Source organism: Accipiter gentilis, chromosome 7 (assembly GCF_929443795.1).
Source record: "Accipiter gentilis chromosome 7, bAccGen1.1, whole genome shotgun sequence".
In the NCBI taxonomy this organism is placed as follows: domain Eukaryota; kingdom Metazoa; phylum Chordata; class Aves; order Accipitriformes; family Accipitridae; genus Astur; species Astur gentilis.
In genome coordinates, this window is record NC_064886.1 from 21,302,343 (window position 1) to 21,320,588 (window position 18,246).

At 43.0% G+C, this 18,246-nt stretch overlaps 2 protein-coding genes across 17 annotated transcripts in view; both read left to right on the forward strand.

Moving 5' to 3' along the window:
* LOC126041387 (E1A-binding protein p400-like) overlaps positions 1-6,007 on the forward strand; it is a 53,210-nt gene extending 47,203 nt beyond the window's left edge. For 10 of the 15 annotated variants that reach the window (XM_049806973.1, XM_049806977.1, XM_049806979.1 and 7 more), the window contains 4 exons: positions 325-455; positions 1,109-1,276; positions 2,031-2,108; positions 4,552-6,007. In XM_049806973.1, the coding sequence (XP_049662930.1) occupies positions 325-455; positions 1,109-1,276; positions 2,031-2,108; positions 4,552-4,824 (650 nt within the window). In that variant the 3' untranslated portion in view covers positions 4,825-6,007. The remainder of the gene's footprint in view (positions 1-324; positions 456-1,108; positions 1,277-2,030; positions 2,109-4,551) is intronic. The other 5 variants (XM_049806975.1, XM_049806989.1, XM_049806986.1 and 2 more) reach the window with 1 other exon arrangement.
* Positions 6,008-7,327: 1,320 nt separating this feature from the next.
* On the forward strand, positions 7,328-17,837 carry NOC4L (nucleolar complex associated 4 homolog). 2 transcript variants are annotated; one of them, XM_049806991.1, is made up of 15 exons: positions 7,328-7,443; positions 7,583-7,709; positions 7,838-7,944; positions 8,245-8,352; positions 8,894-9,043; positions 9,669-9,768; positions 10,055-10,089; positions 10,194-10,244; positions 10,789-10,900; positions 11,531-11,591; positions 12,150-12,260; positions 13,579-13,742; positions 14,508-14,590; positions 15,490-15,603; positions 15,921-17,837. In XM_049806991.1, exons 1-15 carry the CDS (start codon positions 7,348-7,350, stop codon positions 16,035-16,037), a joined length of 1,536 nt encoding a protein of 511 aa, XP_049662948.1. In that variant the 5' UTR covers positions 7,328-7,347; the 3' UTR covers positions 16,038-17,837. The 2 variants fall into 2 exon arrangements, with proteins under 2 accessions (XP_049662948.1, XP_049662949.1); XM_049806992.1 differs by lacking the exon at positions 15,490-15,603.
* Positions 17,838-18,246: the final 409 nt, after the last annotated feature.

The window sequence follows — 18,246 nt, forward strand, 5'->3', positions numbered from 1 at the left end:
AATTTCACAGGTTTTTTTAAAAAATGCAAAAGACTTGTATTTTATAACATTCTTCTCTAGTATGGACAGAATTTTTCCTGTGGGAAGATTATTGTTAGAACACAAACATAGCTTACTCATGCCCTTAGATAACAGAATGTTTTTTCCTCCACTGTCAAAATCATATGTCTTATTCCCATTAAAATCAGTGGGTTATTAGTGCTCAAAGCTATACAGATGTGTAAGTCAATAAAAAGCACAATCTGTGTTTGCAAGCTGTGATTACTGGGACAAAGCAATAAACTGAAGACTCTTAAGAGTTCTAATTATTTTTGTAATTTTCAGGAGGCCAGACGGTAGTTGCACAGCCACTGCATGTCCAGCAGCTTCTAAAACTCAAGCATCATCAAGCAGCACAGCAACAGAAAGCTATCCAGCCTCAGGTTGCACAGGGTCAAGCTACTGTGCAGCAAAAGGTACTTGTTTGCTTTCCCATTGAGTTATGTAAAGTTTCTATGGTTGTAAAGCCTCAGCTCTAAATTATAAGGACACTCCTAGAGAGTCAGTCAGTATTTCTAGGGGTGAATCTTAAGTAAGTCTAGAGAGAACGGCTTCTCATGTGCCTTGTCAGGTGCTTAATAATTTTTTCAATAAGGCGGCCATTTGCTGTGATTTCTCATGCCCCAAACTGGGTTTTTTTTTTTTCAAGTAACAAAGATTAAGATTCTCTTTAGTCACTTCTAACATAACCAAACATGGAAAATTCCCAGAGATTTTCACTGTTTATAATATAATTTGTGCGAAATACACTTTTTTCTGAAATGTCATGTTCTCATAGGCTTTGCTGTCAATCAGCCGCCAGTGTGGTTTTTTGGAAGTACATGATCATATGAAGCATGCGTATGTGTGCATGTGTGTAAGAGAGAACCTTTTCAGTAAATACTTTAAGTGATTCAGAATATTTGTATAAGTGCATGAAAGCTTTCGCCTAATGTTCATTTTGCTATTACTAGTCCTGGGAGGATTTTGTTTCAATAATTAAATGTAATTAATCTTGTTAGCTATATACCTATTCTTTAAAACACACATGTATTTTGTAGTCATTGATGCCTTTTTTTCTCTTCTGCAGATAAATGCTCAACAGGTTACAGTCCAAACCCAACAGCAGACTTCACAGCAACAAAAAGTAACTTATACTACACAGCCTGCCATTAAAACACAGTTCTTGACAACTCCAATTTCCCAAACCCAGAAACCAGGTGGAACCCAGCAAGTGCAGGCCCAGATTCAGGTACAGGTAACACAGGTTTACACTTTTAAACTCTACTGTGACTGGAGAATTGTAAAGATGACAGGTGATGTAGCATTTTACCACCCACTCATATTAATTCTAGTCACATGTTTGTTTAAATTGACTTTGTAATAAAAATGATTGGTGCTGAATATGTGGCCTTATAGCAGGTTAGAGGAACTATCTGAGCTGTAAGTTCACCTTTCTTCTTTGAAATAAATAAATAGAGTCACTCCTTTTTATTTAAGCAATGGATTCCATACTGTGTTTACTAAGGAAAATTCAGCCAGAGTTCTTCCTGTTTTCTGGTGCTGCCTCCCAGCCTAATCTTGGGCAGCCAAGAGTAGGTGACAGTTCAATTATCTTCTCTTCTGCATAACGGGATCAGTCTAACCAAGGAAAAAGAAGGGGGTTAGGAAATGGAAGCCTTACTCTTTCAAAAGTATATCTACGATAATGTAGCACATTAGAACTTGTGTGCTTCCTTCAATTTTATATATAGTTAGGAACAAACGAGTATGTTGCAGTTAAAATTGAAAATATGACTTTTCCTCTTCCTCTCCTAGCTAAGTTCTTCAATACACTGACCTAAAAAGTTTTACAGAAGTTCAGTATCACTGAGAATGCTAAGCTGCAGCTTACCATGAACAGGACTTTGGAAAGGTTTTCACTCGCTAACAGTTTTGATAGGTATGGTGTTTTGCTGCTAGTAGCAATTTTTTATTTTGACCAAATCTTTCTTTATTTCATGTCACTACAGGTTGCAAAACTTCCACAAGTGGTCCAGCAACAGGCTACTGTTGCCAATATTCAACAGATGGTTTCAGTTTCCCAACAGGTAGGTTTTGCACTTGTCAAATACAGCACTAGAAACATGAACCTACTGAAAACTCATTTATTTGGAATATGTGTGTTTTTCACCTTGTGTGTGGCATAGGCAGTATTTTTGAAGGATATAGCAAGTGCCCTTCTATAAAAATGAATCATGTGAATACCAAGTAAGCTGCTGTATATTCTCTAGTCTAAAACTTTGGTAGGTGGAGCAACATTGGTTCATCACTGTAGATAAGCTGAAAAACAGATGGAAAAAAATATTTTCTAGAGCTGAAAGAACTTTTAAAAATTGGTTTCTTGTGATACATAGTCAAGATAGCAAATAATTGAACTAACGAGCGCCATCTGAGTTTGTTCTACAAAAATGAGGACAAATCGAGGGTTACAAATTGTTTTGTTCCAGTTCATAAAGCTGAGCCAAGTGCTTTGTAAAAGTGTCCTGGTTTCAGCTGGGGTAGAGTTAACTGTCTTCCTACTAGCTGGTACAGTGCTATGTTTTGGGTTCAGTATGTGAAGAATGTTGATAACGCTGATGTTTTCAGTTGTTGCTAAGTAGTGTTTAGACTAAAGTAAAGGATTTTTCAGCTTCTCATGCCCAGCCAGCGAGAAAGCTGGAGGGGCACAAGAAGTTGACACAGAACACAGCCAGGGCACCTGACCCAAACTGGCCAACGGGGTATTCCATACCATGGGACGTCCCATCTAGTATATAAACTGGGGGGAGTGGGAGTGGGGGATCACCACTCAGGGACTAGTTGGGTGTCAATTGGCGGGTTGGTGGTGAGCAATTGCACTGTGCATCATTTGTACATTCCAATCCTTTTATTATTGCTGTTGTCATTTTACTAGTGTTATCATTATCATTATTAGTTTTTTCTTTTCTGTTCTATTAAACCATTCTTATCTCAAACCATGAGTTTTACATCTTTTCCCGATTTTCTCCCCCATCCCACTGGGTGTGGTGGGGCGGGAGTGAGTGAGCAGCTGCATGGTGCTTAGTTGCTGGCTGGGGTTAAACCATGACAAAAAATCAGAATGGTGTGGTATATGTTCTGAATGTGGTATGATAACAGACGGGACTAGGGCAAGAGAAGGTCAGATGGTTTAGTTTCCCCGCCTCTAAATACCAGGCAGTTTATTTAACACTGTTCAGAACAATGTTATTCAGACCATTTAGCAACCGGCATAACTTACGCAGTTGATTGGCAGGAATGATTTAACTTTGGATGGTGGATGAAGTTACTGCCTTCAGTGCACAAAAATCTGAGCCAATCGGCTCTTCATCTGTCACAGGTTTTAGTGCAGTGTTTTAGTGCAGAATAAAATCTGTGACTGTTTATCTTAAAACGATGATGAAGTGGTGTAAGCTGACTGATAACCACCTCAGATGTGAATGCTTCAAGGGCAAGGTAGTCAGCAGGGAGTAGAAAGCTCATCAGTCAACACAAGTTGAGTTGTCCTCTGTAGTCAGTAAGAGCTCCTAGATAATTTTTCAAGGGACATTAAAAGCTAGATTTTCAAAACTCATTGACATTGGCATAACTCTGGGACTGTTGAAGTCCATGGTAAAAAGACAAATAAACAGCTCCCCTCCCACACACGCCAGTGACATCAGTGGCAGTAGGATTAAGCTATGCTAAGTATTTTTAAAACTGTGGTCTTGATGTGTATGTAGCATTCTTTTTACCTGCATTTGTAGTGCTTCCCAGCAGATTCCTCTTGGATCGGTCAAGAGTTAACTTTCCCCTGGAGAAGCCCTTGCAGCTTCATTTGGCTTCTGTCTCTGACAAAGGCAGCTGGAGCTGCTCAGTTTTCATTACCTTGTCCTCTGAAGAAGGAGATGTTGAATTTTTTTCTCCCTTGCTCTGGGTAGAGCTATGAAAATTAGATTTCTGGATGGAGCTCAAACTATTCCACTGTAAATTGGCAATAGAGACTGGCAGCTGTAGTCTGAAAGGATAATGTCAGAGACTGGTAGGAAGCCTCAGTGGCTGTATTTATTGTCATAATATGGGTGCAGAGTTGGCATTTTAACCTCTTTGATCCTCCCTCTGTTCTTTTCTCTGTTCCTTCACTTCTGCTTCTGCGGCATGGGAATTTTCCCGTTTATCCAGTGGGGTTTCTATACTTTCTGTTTATCTTCTGTAAAGGATCTGGGGGAATGTCCTTTGATTTGCGCTGCAGAGATCTGAGTTACAGGCATCTTGGCTCTTAGTTCTGTTTTATACGGCTCTAGAAAATGTGACAGAATAGTGTTTCTCAGTGAAACCACAGAGCCTATGTTCCCAGAATCCCTCTCAGCCTTCCTACTTTGTCTAAGATACTTGTCAGTCAAGAGAGCGAGTGCCTATGTAAGTCAGATGCCTTCTGTAGAGTGGAAACGTAATGAATGATCAGGTTAATGCCAAACTATTCTTTTGTAATTGCCTTGTCACCCTAATGTCTAGGTACAAGCTCAACCCCAAACTGTGACACTTTCTCAGACGACAGCAGGTCAACAGCAGGTTCAGGTGATTCCTGCAACAACTGCTACTGCTCAGGTCGTCCAGCAGAAACTGATACAACAGCAAGTTGTGACAACAGCATCTCCCCAGATACAGGCTCCAGGTGTACAGAATCCAGCCCAGACACCAGCAACATCTGAAGCCCAGAATCAGCAAGCAAAAGTACAAATGAGGACGCCTACTGTCAGATTAAAGGCACCTACTAAGCCAAGTTGAACTAATGATTAGAATGCAATAACAGGGAAACACAGCATTTCTTGTTTTCTAAGCCTAGTGAAAAGCTACTCCAAACATCCAAATGAAGACAAACCACCTCTATTATTTTTTTTTAGCAGAAGTTTTTTTGCTGGTGAACATTTAAACATGGAAACTCTCATAAAACTTAAGCGTATTAGCAACTGTTTAGCACTCAAAATCTGTACAAGATGCATTCTGCCAGTGTTCTCTGTGCTCATTCAAACCAGATAAAGCAAGCATTACTTATGTTTAAATTCTGCCCAGCTTCACAAAAGTAACATGGTGATATGCCATAAATGTCAGTAAAATTCATCTATTTTAGCATACCACAAACTGCCCGTGGGAATATGCAGTTCTTTGCTATCGTTTGGATGGACGCTCCATATCTAGGGTGAAGCCATTCAAAGAACCAAGCGTGGCTAATATAGCAAAGTATTTTCCATCTGTATAAAAGCTGCATGTTGTTCTTGCTTGAGGTAAATACCTCTGGAAGATCGACCATATTTGAAGTGCTCCCTGCAAACTTTAGCCAATAAATGTGAAAACCTGTAAGTATATGTAATTTAAAAGGAAAAAAAGTTTCATTCTCCATTTTTGTAAGTCTTTTAAAATGTTTGTTAGTAGTTTTGTGTACAGTTTATTGAATCACCCAACCTGTGCGCTCATTCTCATATTTCACTTTAAGATAATGGATATTTTAGGCATGAACTGAGTAAATACTGTGTTGATAGTAGATGTGTATTAAAGTGTAGCCCATTTTTTTTTTTGTAAAAGAATTGTTCGGTGGATACAGCTAAACAAATGATCCGTAGCTGTTTCTCATGGGACTTCCGTCAAGGAAAATCTCCAACTGATAAAATTTAATCTCTCAGTTTCATTCTGCTCTTGCAACATGTTTAAATGTTCAGTACTTTCTACTCAGCTTTCAGCTCGGGGGGGGGGGGGGGGGGGCGGGACTGGGGGAAGGGGAGAATAGTGAAATTAAATCTAAGACTTAATTCTTCAACTGTGTAAAGAATAAGATCTAACTTTTGTACTATTCTTTTACTAAAGCTAATGATGAATGTATCTTCAGGTGGGTATTTTGGATGTGAATAGAGCGTGGCCTCTTCCTCCAAATCAGTTTGCCTTATTGTTATGAAAAAAACCACAAAAACAACAACCAACCAACAAAAAAAAAACCCAAGCAAAAAGCTGCATAGAACTGTGGGGGTTTTCTTTACTTTTCTTGCATAAAATGAAAAACAGACTGTTTGCAAACAGCACTGAGTAAGGAATCAAAAAGCTCTTGGTGGCTTGAATGGATTTATTTTACTTTGGCCATAAAACTGCATGACTTGTAAAATTCAGACAAAATTACAACATTCCTTTTCTGAGATGTTTTTAAAATTATTTTTCCATTCTGTGATCTTTTCGCTCTTTTAGGCAGGAAGCCTATTTAAAGGCAAGGAAAGCGTATCTTTCGTTCTTACCTGTGTATGTACACACCTATTGGTACCTAGCTATCCAAATGGCTTAAACAAGAAAGAATACCCAGTCAGCTCCTCTGTTTTAAGCAGGGTAGGTTCAGACCATTCTGTTAAGATCACAAATGTTAACACGGGGTCAGGCAGCATTCCTGATTTTTTTTGGGGGGGTTTATTTTGGACCTCTTTTCTCCTGCATCCTCTTTTTCTTGGACCCTCAGGTCTGCAAATACGGGGGCATTGTTGTTTGTTTTGTTTGTTTGGGTTTTTTTAAGCTGTTTGTGCATGCAGTAGTGTTCCGCTGACCCTGCCGAACCACCGGTCTGTGCCATTACCTGAACTTCATTACTAGCCGCGAAGCTGGTGTTGTTGGCAGCGGAATAGTTTAAAATGCAAAGGAAATGCAATGGTAACGGATAACTGACACCGTGTACAGTATAGTGTTGCTCATCCAAAAATATTGCTTAGTTAGCCCCAGTTTTACTTTTAAATGTTTAGCTCTTATTATGTGCATGAAAGTCGGGGGCGGGGGGGTCGGGGGGGGGGGGGGGGGAACACGTCCAACAGTGGGAAAGCTGTTGACTGCATCATTGTGCTGGTCTGATTTGGTGTCTAAAGAGGCAATTGTTTCTTGTTTAGGTCAGTTAATGAAGATAAAAATCACTTTTTTTTTTCTTTTTTCCTTTTGATGTGTCTTTCTCCCAGGAGTGTGTTAGGAAGTCAACCTGTAAATAACTGATGAACATAAGCATTTGTACTTGATCCAGTAGGATTATAAGGAATAGTGATGTATCCTACCTGAAGGTGTAATAAAGTGTACATTTTTATAACACCGCCTCGCCTTGCCTTCTGTAACGCGCGGGGGAGGGAACGGGGGGGACGGACTCGGGCCCTTCTTCCCCCACAGATCCGCTTTTCGGGTTGCCGCAGCAGCGGGCGGGCCCGGAGCTCCGAGCCCCGGTCCCGCCCGCGGGCGGAGCGGCCGCCGCCGCCGCCTCCTCCCTCCCTTCCTTCCTTCCTTCCGCCGGCCGGCAGCATGGCGCGGGCCGCCGCGCTCGCCTCCAGCGTGGAAGCCGTGCTGGGGAGCCGCAGCAATGCCAACCGCGTCTTCGAGATCCTGGAGCTGCTGGCGGTGCGGGGCGGCGGGGGGGACGGGCGGCCGGTGGGGCGGCGCTGGGGGCTGAGGGCCGCGGCTCGCAGCGAGCCCCGGTGCGGGGCCGCGCTGGGCCGCCCTGCCTCCCCCCCCGCCTCAGGGACGCGCTCTTCCCCAGGGCCGGGAGGAGGAGGAGGAGGAGGTCCTCTGCGCCGCCCGGACCTGCAGCCGGCTCTTCGGGGCGCTGCTGGAGCGGAGGGAGCTGTTCGTGGGCCCGCTGCCCGCCGAGGAGGCCTCTCTCGCCGGTGAGTCGCCGGGGGGTTCGTGCGGCGGTGTCCGGGGAGAGGCAGGGCCCTGAGCCTGGGTCGCCTCTCCCTGGGGCTCGTCCCGGCCGGTCTGAGCTTTCGAGACTTGTCCCCGGTTCACCCTGCAGGTAGCTACAGCGCTGAGGACAAGTACAAGATATGGATGAGGCACCGCTACAACGACTGCGTGGGTTCCTTGGCGGAACTGATGGGACACGGTGCCTTCCAGGTCAAGGTAGGTCCTGAGCCTGCTGCTGAGACACCGGTTCACGCGGGGGTCCCTTGCGACGCAGAAGCGATTTTCGCTCTAATATTTGAGTGCGGGTGGGCAGGCCGCGCGCTAAGACATCGCTGGTGCTCTGGCTCACCTCAGCTCACCAGCCTGCTGGTAGCGGGCACGCAGCTTTCTCAGTGAAGAACATCTTTAGTTCGTTCTTCCTCCCTTAGAAGTTGCCTCCTTTGGATCTCACCCCCAGTGCCCTTGTTGAGGTGGGGGGGTTTCTGTTGTGGGTTATTTTTGTTTTTTTTTTTAAAGGAATTGTCACTCTGCACCCTCATGAAGTTTGTTGAGTTGGAGGCACGATATCCATTGATCAAAGTAGAGTGGAAGGGGAGTTTAACTTTTCCTCGTGAACTTCTTAAGGTAAGCTGCAGAACTGAAGAGTTCCTCCTGTCGCTTACCCGATGGCGCACACGACCTCGTGTGCTCACCTTCTCCAGTACTAAAATTTAAAGCTAGGAGGTTTTCAGCGCGAAGGGAGGGTGGTGGTCTAGACCGAACACCGAGACCTCGCGCTTCTGTCCCTGCTGAGGCAACGCTTGCAGGTATGGGAGCAGCTGCCTTGTACAGGTTTGAGCTGGATTCCTGAGTGTTTATGTGGTACCAGTTCTGGGGTGGTTTTTTGGAGTCCCTGGCCTCACTTGCAAGGATTAGGAGATGAGAGGGAAGGCACTGCCCCTGGTTCAGCCACCGTGTCATTTCTAAACGACATTGTTTTTATAGAAGGGGCCCATCTTGTAGGTCAGGAGGGCTTGTCAAAATGGCTTGTGAACGTTGTTTTATGGCAAGCAGCACACAGCCATGCTAGGTGCCTTTCAGAAAGACAGGAGCCGTCACAGCTCGCTTTCTGCTCCAGTACTGTAAGGCGCTGACTCGTTGCTTTCCTTTACAAACTTTTTGTTAGGTAGTTGTTGATGGCTTGCTTCCCATAAATGAGGATGCTTCACTCCTGATCTCTCGCTTTCAAGAATACATGGAGTACGATGACATTCGGTACTTTGTCATAAAGGCTGTCACTGAGAATATTGGACAAGTCATGCAGAAGACAAAAGAGGTAACAAATTGTTACTGTTGAGGTGGGTCTCGATAAACTGCTCTGAAATGCGTATCTTTCCCATGAAGCAGGGAGGGACTAGTGGTGTATGGAAAGACTTTGGAAGCAAGAGAAATGAGTATGCTCACTTGAAGGCACTGATTTTTTTTTCTTTTTTTTTTTTCTTTCTTGCTCACAGTGTATGCCAATTATGCTAAGACTGTCTTCAGTCTGAAATTGGAGGTAGTTCAAGACACACGTACTGTTGTTCTTGCAAAACCTGGTCTGGGCTCTAGCTTTTCTTTTACCCAAATCTCTGCAGCTTTGGTGGCACACACAGAACTTTTAATTCTGTGTTCTCTGTGGTGCAGAAGAAGAGTCTGTTTTCTTTACTGGGATCCACCAGTTTTGTTAGACCAGAATTAGTTCAGGGATAAGTTTTGTGTTAGGCAAACAAGGCAAACACTCCAGGACAAGGCAGCAATCGAGAATATACCAGTATATACACCAGCCATCAGCATTTTTCTTTTCCTTTTTCTTTCCTAAATATATTCAGTGCTTGGGAAATAAGGCAACGTTGAAGTCTGGCATCGTACCATCTGTTGTGGAACTTGCTTCATGTTTGATTATATGCTTTTTTTCTCAGAGGCCGCTGCCATTTTACCAACAGAACGTATTTGCCCTCATTTCGCCCATTAACATGCCAAACAAAGAGTGTGACATGGTCAAATTTATGGTGAAGCAAGGTTAGTAAGCTCCACATGATGAACTGTGTATGAAAAGGAAAATAAGATTTTTATTCTGTAAAGACTTACACTGTCTGAAAAATGTCTGCTCCTCTGATCACAGTGATTCTAAACAGTTTTACAAAATCCACATTCCTCAGTCTACAGCGGGGTCTGTCATGGCCTTGTGTCAAGACAAGACTTCAGCCCAAATTCTTAGGGTATCAAAGGACTAAGTGAAAAAGGGTTGTCTTAATTTTTTAAACATCCATTTCAAGTTCAACATCTGTTTTCCCTTTTTTCTTAGATAACTGGGAGGAATTGAAAGTGTCAAAGCTGCAGGTAACTGTTCATTTGGTGCTTCAGAGTTGAAATTTTATCTACTTTAAAATAGAGCTTTATCTACACCAGTGTGTTTAACTCACTGCTTGCAATTCTGTTTTAAGGCACACAGGCAGGCGTTTGAAAAAATGTGGCTCAGTTTTTTGAAGCACAAGGTGAGTGTTACTTCTGTGACTGATCTGCATTCCTTTCTAACTACTAATTGTTAGAGGCTGTGGCTGTCCTTGCATGGAGCTCCTGGTAGGAGCCCACTATGCTTTCAGTGTCAAATGAGAACTGCCCGGTCACCACTTCTGCTGGATTGTTCTGCCGAGAAACAAGACCTCATGTACAGTCTGCTGCTTCTCCTTACTCTCAGCCTTTTTTTTCCCACCTTAAACAAGTCTGCCTGTTAGGAATGATCTGCCGCATAACAACCTCTGTTTACAAGTTGAAGGTTCCAAAGCCTTTTTGCTGGTGACTTTCTCTTCTGAGCTGTGATGACACTTTTAGTTGTGAGCACCAGCTTCTTTGAATGAACTTAATTGTCAGGTGTCACTTGTAAACTCTCCCATTTGGGCACTGTTGCTGCAAGCCATTCTGTATTGTCCTGGCACATTCTGTTTTGCTTGTGTGTTGCCTTTTTGAGCCATGGGTTGCTGTTGGTCTCCGAGTTCTCCTTGCAGTGATTGTTTCACTGTATTGTTTTGTCCTTTACAGCTACCCACTGGCCTTTACAAAAAAGTTCTTGTCATTCTACATGACTCCATCCTGCCTTATATGAATGAACCCACTCTCATGATAGACTTCTTGACAGTGGCCTATGGTATAGGTGAGTGAAAACAGGCCTTTTTGTTCTTTCTGAGGCTCTGCAGCATGGTACATATGGACTCGGAAGGGCTGCTGGATGCAACACCTCGGCCGGGGTGATGAAACAGATGTACTTTTGGCTGGATTGAAGCTAAGGAACTAACGTGAACTTCGTTGTCCCTGAAAATGAGATGTTTTAACTGTGTTTGTCAGTGTTGTTGCTCCTTGTATGTAAGGAAGATTACATTTAAGTCTTTGGGAAGAGTAGAATACTGGAGTGATTTCTTCTAGAGTTCAGCCAGCAATGCTAATACCTGGCCTGCATCTGGACACAGAATGCACAGATTCCTACAGAAACGTCTTCTCTGAGGAGACCTTTGCCTACACAGTATGGCGTTCTTGGGGGATCAGATCAGTATGTTTGTGTCTCTCAGTCCTTTAGAGCCTGTTCTTCTAAACTACAGTTTAATCTTTGTAAGTAACTTATGAGCCTCTGGATGGTTTTAGATGAAATTGTTACCTTACAGCTATTGTGCTGGCTCTGACTGCAGGTACTCTTAGTTTTGTATTTCTTGTAGGAAGGTTTTATAATAGAAGCAAGTTGAAGCTGGTACTTATTTTCTTATGGTGTTGATACCTGCCTTTCTTACAGGTGGAGCAATTAGTCTTCTAGCCTTAAATGGATTATTTATTCTGATTCATCAGCATAATCTGTAAGTGAAAAGAGCATCTTGTTTAAAGGGACATGGGGGTTTGCATTTATATCTTTATAGGAAGGAACTGAAATGGATTCTACACATCTTCAGGCTTTAAAATTCCCCCATGAGAAAGCCAAACTCTGCACAAGAGGCTCAGCTGTTTGGATGCTGAGCTCTTTTGATAGTCTGATCTTTTTTCAGCTGAGCCTAAATATCCTCTTCCCCAGACTGTGGTTGCTCAGCACTTGAAAGTAGACTTTTTTGATAATAGACTGAATTGATCTGATTACACAGTGAAGCCACAGTCTTTGGTGTGCTTTTCACTGGATCCTGTACCATTTGCAGTCAATGGACATAGCTTCACATCCTGAAAATGGTTGGGCACTGCAAGAGCCATAAATTCACCGTACAGCTTGTTTTTAAGTGGTGGCTGTGGAGAGAAGCCTAAGAAAGCTAAACAGAGCACAGCAGTGGTCTGGGGTAGTCTATAATGAAAGCACAGAAACATTTAGATATAGTGTAGTCCTATTGTACATCACAAATGGATGTTGTCTTTTTCCTTTTTTTTGACAGGGAATATCCTGACTTTTACAAAAAGCTGTACAGTCTTTTAGACCCTTCTATATATCATGTGAAGTACCGAGCCCGCTTTTTCCATTTGGCTGATCTGTTTTTGTCTTCATCGTAAGTTGCATCTTTATTATGTATGTTGACTATTTTCTATTTTCTTCATGCTTTTCTGTTAGCCAGAGACTGTTCTTGAACAGTCCACCACATGTCTGGATATAGCGTATTCAGTGTGCCTATTGGATTAGGTGCATTTTTAGCAAGAAAACTGAACCCAAGAGAGTTATTGTAGTGTTGCATAATTTTTCATGTGCTATTTTTCAAGATTTGCCACACAACCGTCTAGTTTCAGAAAGTAAAAATACAGTTAGTTACCTGAGTTTGATCCGCCAGTGATTGTGGATGTATTTTGATCTGTATTCCACTTTGGCCGAAAGTGGTGATTTTTCTGTCTGTCTGTCTATGGAAAAAGTAACATTTGCAGGCTTGTTATAGATCATAAAGCTGTTAATGAACTGATGACCTTTTGCAGACATATAACATTGAAATATGAAGTGTTTAACAGTCTGTCTTGATGCTGTCAATTCATTGTACACAGGGAAGAAACTAGATAAGCAGCTGGTCATATAGTTGCCATCATACGTTATAAAATAAACCAAGAGTAACGCTTTACAGTTCAGCACTAGGCACTTCTTATCAAACCCCTTGTATTCATAGTGTACTTTGGAGAAAGTAACAAGATCTGACAGATGGTGTCCTGTGGAGTGGCTTTGCTGAGCATTGCAGGTGTAGCATGCCCCAGGGCTGAAGGCCGAGTGGCTGAAAATTGTCATCTTCCATCCCGGCTCTTCTGACCTGAAGAAAGTGCCTAGATGAGCTGATTGCTGTTAGAAATTTGCATTTTTATCATAAAAAAAGACCTATCCTGCACATTTACATTACAGCAGCTTTATGTTCCCATTAACAGCTGTGGTGCTTGCTTTAGTCCTGGAAGTATTACGTAAATTTAACACCATGGCCTATGTATTAATTAAACCCACAAAATTACATTAGAAGAATATAATTAAGGTAGCCAGGCCAAGCACTCAGAAGTTTATAAAAGGACTGAATAAAGACTGCCATGTGAATGACCATGTACAAGAGCTATGCTTGGCAAGTGCTTGGAGTGGTGCCATGCATTTGGATTGAATCACAGACTGATTTGAGATTATTCATGTATTGAATGGAAATTCCCCCAGATTTGTTCCAGAGACCACACAAGACCCTATATTATGGCTTGAAAACAGGATTCTTATAGCTTCTCTTTACTTCATAGCTGAGAAAATCTGAAGAGCCCCACTGATCTTTAACCTGACATGCTGTTTGGATTGGTGAGGCTAGTGACTCACTTGCTAGCACTTCTACAGGCTGGTTTCTTCTGTCTCCTTTCCAACAGTCACTTGCCAGCCTACCTGGTGGCAGCATTTATAAAGCGCCTCTCCCGGCTGGCCCTGACTGCTCCTCCCGAAGCTCTACTCATGGTCATTCCCTTCATCTGTAATCTCTTTCGGAGGCATCCTGCATGCAGAGTGCTGGTACACAGACCTAATGGGCCAGAAGGTAAAAGGGAAGGTGGCCAGGGGAGTTTTGGGTTAGGCCTTCAGGCAACATAAAGAGCAGGATTCCTGCGAAGGAGGAGGGGAGATCCCAGCCCTGGTTCTGAGGTTTAGAAGGATCCCCTTGTCCCTCGAGTTCGTGGAAAGCCAGCAGGCTGTTCTTGCAAGTTGTCTGCCTGTGAAGACCTGCCTGCATTGCTCCTTTCTGACTTCAGGCCTCACAGTTGGCTGCACTGCCTCTGTGATTCTCTGGGTGAAGGTTGCTTAGAGCCTGCCACACTGACCCAGCCTACTTCCAAGTGCTAAAGGACTGGGGGAGCTGTACCATACGCTGAGCTTGTCTTGTTCACCTCAGGACCATAAAGAAAAGAGAAAAGAAACCAAATGCAGAAACCAGAAGCTTCCTAAATTTCTGTCTGTAGTGTTATTGTGTGGGTGGCCTCACTAGGGCCTCAGCGGTCTCCTGAGTTTTTACTTCATCTCTCTGTGATTTAACTGACCAGTGTTGAACGTCAGTAGTGACCGTTCAAAGTTGCCCGAGATGTTCTTGGTCCCCTACTTCCTGTGCTCTTTAAAAAAGTAACATGGTTTTGCAGTGCTGCCAACGGTGACTCTTGGGTTGTGCTGGGATGCGTCGGCTTGTTCCTGGACCCTAAATGTCTTGGGAAGGAGCAACTCTGACTGCAGCACCGCTCTGGGTCTCTGTGTTCCCTTTGGGGTTATGTACATCATGCAGGAGGTATTAGCTCTGTTTCTCTTATTTCCTTAGGTATGTCAGAAGATCCATATATTATGGAGGAGGAGAAGCCATCTGAAAGCAGGGCTTTGGAGAGCTCTCTCTGGGAGATTCAGGTATGTCGGCTAAAAAGGAACATCTGGTCTGGTATGGGTTTCTTCCACCCTTGCCACTTCCTTGATGCGTCTTGGCAGTAGGGAGTCCCGCTTACAAGAACCTGCTGACATATGTCTTGCAAATCAGATCTATCCTAGCATAAGAGGCAAAGGATTCCATACACTGGAGAAATTGTATGTGCTAATTAGTAGGTGACTTGTGAGCACACATCTGACTGTGCAGCTGAAAAGTGTGCAGTTAACAGCTGAAACAGACTAAATACCTGCAAATGTACGAGGCGCTTTATTTGCTTTGGAGAGGAGAGAGGAACTTGCCGAGCACTGATGGAAATTAATCAGGTACAGCTAGGTCATCCTGTAGAAATGGGTTTAAAAATGCTAGAGAAGATTGTAACGGTCATCTTTCACCTGGATCATTTGTAAGATGGTGTGTGAAGGTTGAAATTGGTTAAATTAGTCCAATGGTTCTAAAACCTTAATGCCAGGATTATCATTTTCCATTTAAATGCTACAAGGGTTTTGTGTAAGGGGCTGAAGCAGCAACAAGGATGTTGTGCAGGAGCAGGAAGCCCAGAGAACAGCAGCTCGGATGTAGCATCAGGGCTATGGGAGGTACCAGAGTTGGGTTATGCATTGTAGGTGTGGCCTGTGGAGGAGTCCGTCTGTCTTGAGCTGGATGTGAACCAGGTGAGAGGGGCCTTTGACATGTTTGAAAGATGGCTGAAAGCAGGATTTCTTGAAGCTGTGTAGTAGCACAGTACAGCAAACTTGCCTCTGCCAGAATTTGATGTTCACTGAAGATCTGACCAACAAAGGGGCAGATACCTGTGTGGGAATGCAGATAGATGTGTGTTACCCTGTGCTTATTAGACCATCCCCTATTTGTCTTGCTTTTGCAGTCTTTACAAAACCATTATCACCCAGATGTGGCCAAGGCAGCTGCTATCCTGAACCAGTCGCTGTCTGAAATAGAGGATGACATATCAGGGCTCCTGGAGCTCTCAGCTTATGAGGTAGTGTTGCTATGCCTTTGTGAATGATTGGAACCAGAGGAAAGGAGACTGGTTCCTGGACGCAATAGCCATGTTCTGTTCATCAACCTTGCTGCTGCGCAGGGAGCTAGACTGACTTTTGGTTACCCACAGCCAGGGAAAACCAGGAAAATGGCTGTTAAATAATAGAGCATGAGGCAGCTGTGGTGACAGGGCTGGCTTTTATATAAAAGGTTTATTTGCTGGATCTTTTAAGAGGTTAGAGCGAGCAATGGTATCAGCCAGGGTGAAAAGCTTGTACTGAGTTTTGCCAATATCTTCTATTTTTTCCTTTGTAGCTTTTTGATAAAGAAGTAAAGAAAAAGGCTATTGATGTGCCCTTGGAGTTTGAGCAAGTACGAGGTTTGTTTGGGAAGAAAAATGATATTTTTGCAGAGCACTTCACTTTAGATTGATGTGATCTCTTACAAACACATCCGCACAACGGACTGATCTTAGGGACATGCACAAAGTTCACGTGTTGTGCTTGGCAATTCTGCCTTTGAAGTTTCTCCATGTGATGAGAGCTGGACTGCTTGAAAAAGGTGCAGCCTTCTTCAGCGACCTTTACCACTACCCATGGATGGACTTCCCTTTGTTTCTTACACTTGCATACTGCCACCTGCTATTTGGGAGGGATTTTTCCTCAGAGCAAAGTTTTCTGGACTTGTTCATTGCTGGGATTCCAGCCCTTTTCTCCAAAGCTGCTGGTGCTGGCTGTGATCGGTGACTGCATTGACAGACCATCTTGCTGTGATTCAGTGGGACTGAGGGGAATTGCGCTCTCTGGCTAGTGCTCTTGTTTTTCAGATGTGTTACTTTTATAGCGGAGCTGACAACGTGTTTGTAGCAAGTGACTTCAATACATAGCTGTAAACACCTGATGATACTCTAATTATATACACTTTTAAACTCATGTCTTCAGAGGGATGTTTAGCTTCTTATGTACTCATCTTAACACACCCACATTCGAGGCACTGAAAGCTCTCGTTTGTCAAAAACAACTCATAGATGATGCTCAGTAATTCCATCTGTGAAGTGTTGCTGATGATCCCTCATGTACATCCATCTCATGCTGTAAGGTTACTTAATTCAAAATGCTTGTGAGCTTTGGAAATGAGCATAATCCTGGTGACTGCTGTAGCTAGGGAGGCCAACTGATGTGCAGTGGGAGGTATGTCTAATCCTTGATTTTTGCTTCAGAATGATAAGCAGCGTGATGTAGTTTTGCTTGCAGCCTGCAGGTGTTGTAGGAGCTGTGGCCAGTGCGTATCCAGGTGCTAAGGAAGTTTTAACTAGTCCACTGATGCTAGGTGGTTTTGTTAATTTGGATTTTTCATATGGTTCCCAAAGTCATGCAGAAATTCATTTTGATAGGGCTTGGCGGGTTTTTTTCCCCACAAGGTTTTATGTTTAAGGTAAACTGCTTATTAAGAACGCAGATAAACTCAGGACTTTTTTTTCATAATAATTTTCAAGAACTTAGTGTTATCTTGTTGGACTTTAAGTCTGCTTGCATATTTGGAAATCTTATTTTGTGGAGGAGAAAAATACAGTCAAAGAGGCCAAGAAATCTAATTTCTGTCAGATAGGTGTTTAAGTCAAGAAAAACTGCAGCTGTCTTGGAGACCCTAAGTGTTATGTTTTCTTCATCCAGTTTTCTTCATGCTTTCCAAACAGTGGATGTGTCCTCAGAGTCTCTTTTTTTTCTCTGATGCTTTTGAATTCAGGTCGGGTGTTTTTCAGGATTCAAATTTTTTTCTTTTTTTAAAAGAAGTCTTGCTCTTTGTTTTTCACTGGTGAAAAAACAATCCTGTCTCCTTCTTGGCCAGCCTGCTTTTCTTTTTTCTTTGACTTCTGCTATCTGTGGTAGGAAGGCAGAATGGGTGAGATGATAACTTAGAGCTTGAGAGACCTCAGTTCAAGTTCACCCAAGCCTTGTATTTCACCTCTAAAATGTATCTCCCTATGTCATACATGTGTTGTATGTATGTGTTTGGTAAACATTTTGAAGTGCTTTGATGCTATAGTAATGAGGACCACGTAGCTACCTTTGAAAGAAGTATGTAAGCGTATCATCTTTCAGATGAAATGAATGAATATATTGAATATTGAAATGAATGAATATATATATTGAATACCTTTATCTGCATCTTTTTGTTTTACTCAGGTTGGCCCACTTACATCTGTCTGAAATTACTGATGGGCAATGTCATTCATATCTTTCATAATATTGACACTCCAGGAGCGTGAGGATTCTTTTTTTAATGCACAAATATTAAACCATTTGGGCATGGGGCAAGTCAAGGTCTCATGGGGTTGAAAATTAGGGAGTTTGCTTGAGTTCTTAATATGTGGATGGAGGGTAAGCAGAGACTTTGTCAACAAGGCACCCAAAGGGCTATGTAAGCTGTGTGCCTCTCTCTGCCATCCTGGGGTCTCCTGGCACCAAACAAGGATACCCTGCTCATGGAACAGGTTGAGTTGGTGGGCAGTAGCGGGAAGCAGCAGTTTCTGCCCTCTGATATGGCCTGCTGCTGCCTTGTGGGCAAAGCCTTGTACCTCCGAGACCAAATGACCACAGACTAAAATATTATCAATACATTTGGATGCTACTGGAAATTG

What these genes read in the sequence shown, in the direction of transcription:
- NOC4L (XM_049806991.1), top strand. Translation starts at nt 7,348, where the DNA reads ATGGCGCGGGCCGCCGCGCTCGCCTCCAGCGTGGAAGCCGTGCTGGGG. An exon ending in CAAATTTATGGTGAAGCAAG is followed by an intron (nt 9,769 to 10,054) that starts GTTAGTAAGCTC and finishes CTTTTTTCTTAG; the next exon opens with ATAACTGGGAGGAATTGAAA. An exon ending in TGAAAGTGTCAAAGCTGCAG is followed by an intron (nt 10,090 to 10,193) that starts GTAACTGTTCAT and finishes TTCTGTTTTAAG; the next exon opens with GCACACAGGCAGGCGTTTGA.